Source organism: Triticum dicoccoides, chromosome 5A (assembly GCF_002162155.2).
Source record: "Triticum dicoccoides isolate Atlit2015 ecotype Zavitan chromosome 5A, WEW_v2.0, whole genome shotgun sequence".
NCBI classification, from domain to species: Eukaryota; Viridiplantae; Streptophyta; class Magnoliopsida; order Poales; family Poaceae; genus Triticum; species Triticum dicoccoides.
The window spans coordinates 18,606,190-18,609,355 of NC_041388.1; the positions used below are offsets into that span (position 1 = coordinate 18,606,190).

The 3,166-nt window shown below is 50.7% G+C and overlaps 1 protein-coding gene across 1 annotated transcript; it reads right to left on the bottom strand.

The window, feature by feature from the left end:
- Nucleotides 1-225: 225 nt before the first annotated feature.
- On the bottom strand, nucleotides 226-2,566 carry LOC119298836. The gene has a single exon (XM_037576140.1). It carries the CDS (start codon nucleotides 2,549-2,551, stop codon nucleotides 587-589), a length of 1,965 nt encoding a protein of 654 aa, XP_037432037.1. The 5' UTR covers nucleotides 2,552-2,566; the 3' UTR covers nucleotides 226-586.
- Nucleotides 2,567-3,166: the final 600 nt, after the last annotated feature.

The window sequence follows — 3,166 nt, forward strand, 5'->3', positions numbered from 1 at the left end:
GGCTTCTTGCTGTCCTGCATTCTCTTGAATCATTGCATCCAAACTTATTTTTCTTGGCTTCTTGATGTATTTCATACAGCTGTTGGCAGTAACAGAGATCAGAGACGGTAAATCGATTATAACTGAATAAATGAACAACCTGAGACAAGGGAAGAGTAGGAACTCATCTCATGGCTAGAAAAAAGCAGCTTTGCAAATTTCCAGTGATCATCAGAAGTCCGCAAATGACAAATCACAACAAGTAGAGAATAACAAAGTTCTTATTTCCCTGACTTCTCTCAAGTCATAAATGAGACACAGCCACACACACACATCAGCCACAAGACATTTATTAAGTTACAGAGTACCACACATAATAAAACAGACACGTTATTGAAACCTAAACACTTGATAACTGATAACTTGACAACATGATGCCATCACACGGCTTCCTGAATCATCAACCCTTTGTCTTTGTGTCGTTGGAAAACAACCTTCTCCTCCTGGACATAGTCCTTCGCGGCTTAGGGCCTACGCAATGCCGTTGCACTCCAGCTCGCCTACATGCGCCTAGGCGAGCGTCTTATTAAGCCTTCTTGAACCAGCCCTATTTATTCATCGACAGTTTCATCATTGTAAGATTGGGTGTAATCCACACAGGAGCAGGCCAGTTGGACCAAAGCTGAGGAAACACAAGGCTTTCCCAGCTATTATTATCCAAGCGAAGTAGTCCTATATCGCGACGATTATCCTTATGCACAGTTATGTACGCATCATCGTCAGTAAAGTAGAGACGATTTTCCTTGAGAGCAGGGCATTCTTTAGTGCTGAGACAGAGTGACTGGTTATGACCAAGGAACAGCACATGGCCGTGCAAGCAATCAATTTCCACAAGCTTCTTGGCAGGAACATCAACTTCATGTATTTTAATTCCCTTGGTGTGCAGCTTAAGTGATGAAATATCATCCTGATAACCACTATACACTTTCAACCTCCAAACAAGCAGCAAACCACCCCATGGAGCTTCAAGAATGTATGCTCCCTGAATTTCTAAATCGTCATCATCCACACCCATAATAGTGTTCATTGTAACAGCAGGCCCACTAAGATCAAAGGTGTGAACTTCTCCCAATAGAGTCGCTGCATACAGTAGCCCATCCTTGTAGGTGCAGTCAAAATAATCAGTGTGAGGTGGCAGCCAGGTCCACTTATCGTCCCCTACCCTTGCAAAGGATAGCTGACCAAACGGCAAGTGGATGAGCACCACTATGTAGCTCCCTGTGGGTGTATCATAAAACAAAAGAGCCTTCTGATGGAAGAATTCCCGCAGGGCAGCTGGAGCAATTATCTTTGGAGGGCAGATAACTTGCTTTGCCGTGTGCTTTGAGTATGCATACTTGTGGACAGCACCCGAGTCGTCACAAATGGGCTTCACATGCTGCATCGTGGTCACTGAAGGAAGAGCAATCTGTTGACCAGTGATCGGATTGACGAGGTGCATTTCAGATCTCTCATCGACGGTGACCAGCAAGCCGAGAGAGGACCCAATCAGAAACCTAGTGTGGAGAGGCGGCTCCGGGAGAGTTAGGCTGTAAACCCTCTTCTCCACGAGGCTGTAGAGACACGCAACATTGTCGCTGGAAGATTCAGAGGTGTAGAACAGGCACGGCGTCTGGGGCTGCTTGTGCTTGCCGAGTGTGCGCAGGGAGGTGTAGGCAGAGCGCCAAAAGGTGCAGACAGCGCCGGCACGTATGAGGTCAGGGATCTCAAGGGTGGCAAAGATGCGCATCAAGATGTCCTCTGGTAGCTCCGGGAGTGTAGCCTCTATCAGTAGTGGTGGTGTCTTGAGAATATTCAGTGAGCTGGGAGGAGAGAGACCCAGCAGCTGAGGTAAAACTCGGAAGACCAGGGAGCGCAAATCCAAATTTGTGGTGTGTATAGGGAGCCCCCAGAAGTTGAATATCGTGTCTACACTACTAGGGTCTTCCATGGGATTATAGTATGTCATGGAAGACGAACTGCTTCTGCTGCAATGCTTGCAAAATAGCAACTTGGGTGGAGCAGGAAGAGACTTGTGGCTATATTTATAGGTGACCAACCGAGGCTGCTTCACCCCTGATTCGAATAGGTGAGGCAGATCCGAGTAGGCAAAGGAAATCAACAGAGGTTGATTGCCTGGGGCTTGTGGAATCAGAACATGGATCAACTCCGGAAAAGATTCCGACTTTTTGCTGTTGTTTGCGGAGGAAAGATGGGACCTGTTTGCTTCTCCGAGATCTGCTCCGGTTCCGGGAAGGGGGGGAGAAGGAGCACTAACCGGACAGGAGCAGACTCGGTATGGCCTGGGGAGGAGGAGGAGGAGCCCATCCACAGAGCGCCGCCGGCTCATCACAGTCACAGGAGGGGAGGATTCAGCGGCGAGGTGGCCAGCCGGTGGTTCCATCCCTATCGACATTGACGGAGTGTCCTTGCTCGATCTTACTCGATTTGTAGTAGGGTTTGGGAGAGGATAAAAGGGGATCGGGACGGGAGTGAGGGCTGAGGAGGAAGAAGAGGATGCAGTATTAGACATAGATTTTTTTTTCTAAGACAGGTCGTTTGGCCAAATGTGATGGCTCATGAGATTGCTATAATAGCATCTCCACCCGTTGGCCCCATACCTGGCCAAACGGGCCGGCCCGGCACGGCATGGGCCGGCCCATCGTAATCGTGCCTGGCCCGGCACAGCCCGCCAGGGCACGATTACTATACGGGCCGTGTCGTGCCCGCCCGCGTGCTGCGCCCCCAGGCCCAGGCACGGTCCAGTTAGTAAACGGGCCGACACGTTGGCCCGTTTAGCACGGTGGGCCGCGTATTTTTAGCCTGTTATTTGACGCACTGAGCGTTTTTTAGCCTATTTTTACATGTTGGGCCATATATAGATGTATAAAAAAATAAAAATATATAATCGGGCCGTGCCGTGCCGGCCTGCGTGCCCAGCCTCCAGGCCCAAGCACGGCCCAGGGCGTGCCGCATGCCGGGCCCGGCCCGTTTAGACCGTGTCGTGCCTGGCCCAAGGCGGGCCGTGCCGGCGTGCTCACGGGCCGGCCCGAAAAACCCGGCCCATTTGGCCAGCTATAGTTGACCCTCCAGAGGGCGCCTAAAATTGTCGCCTGGAGGTGAGCCGGCGCAAAAAATCGGCCTGGGG

Excerpts from the sequence above, each read along its gene's own strand:
- LOC119298836 (XM_037576140.1), bottom strand. The coding sequence starts at position 2,551 with ATGTCTAATACTGCATCCTCTTCTTCCTCCTCAGCCCTCACTCCCGTC.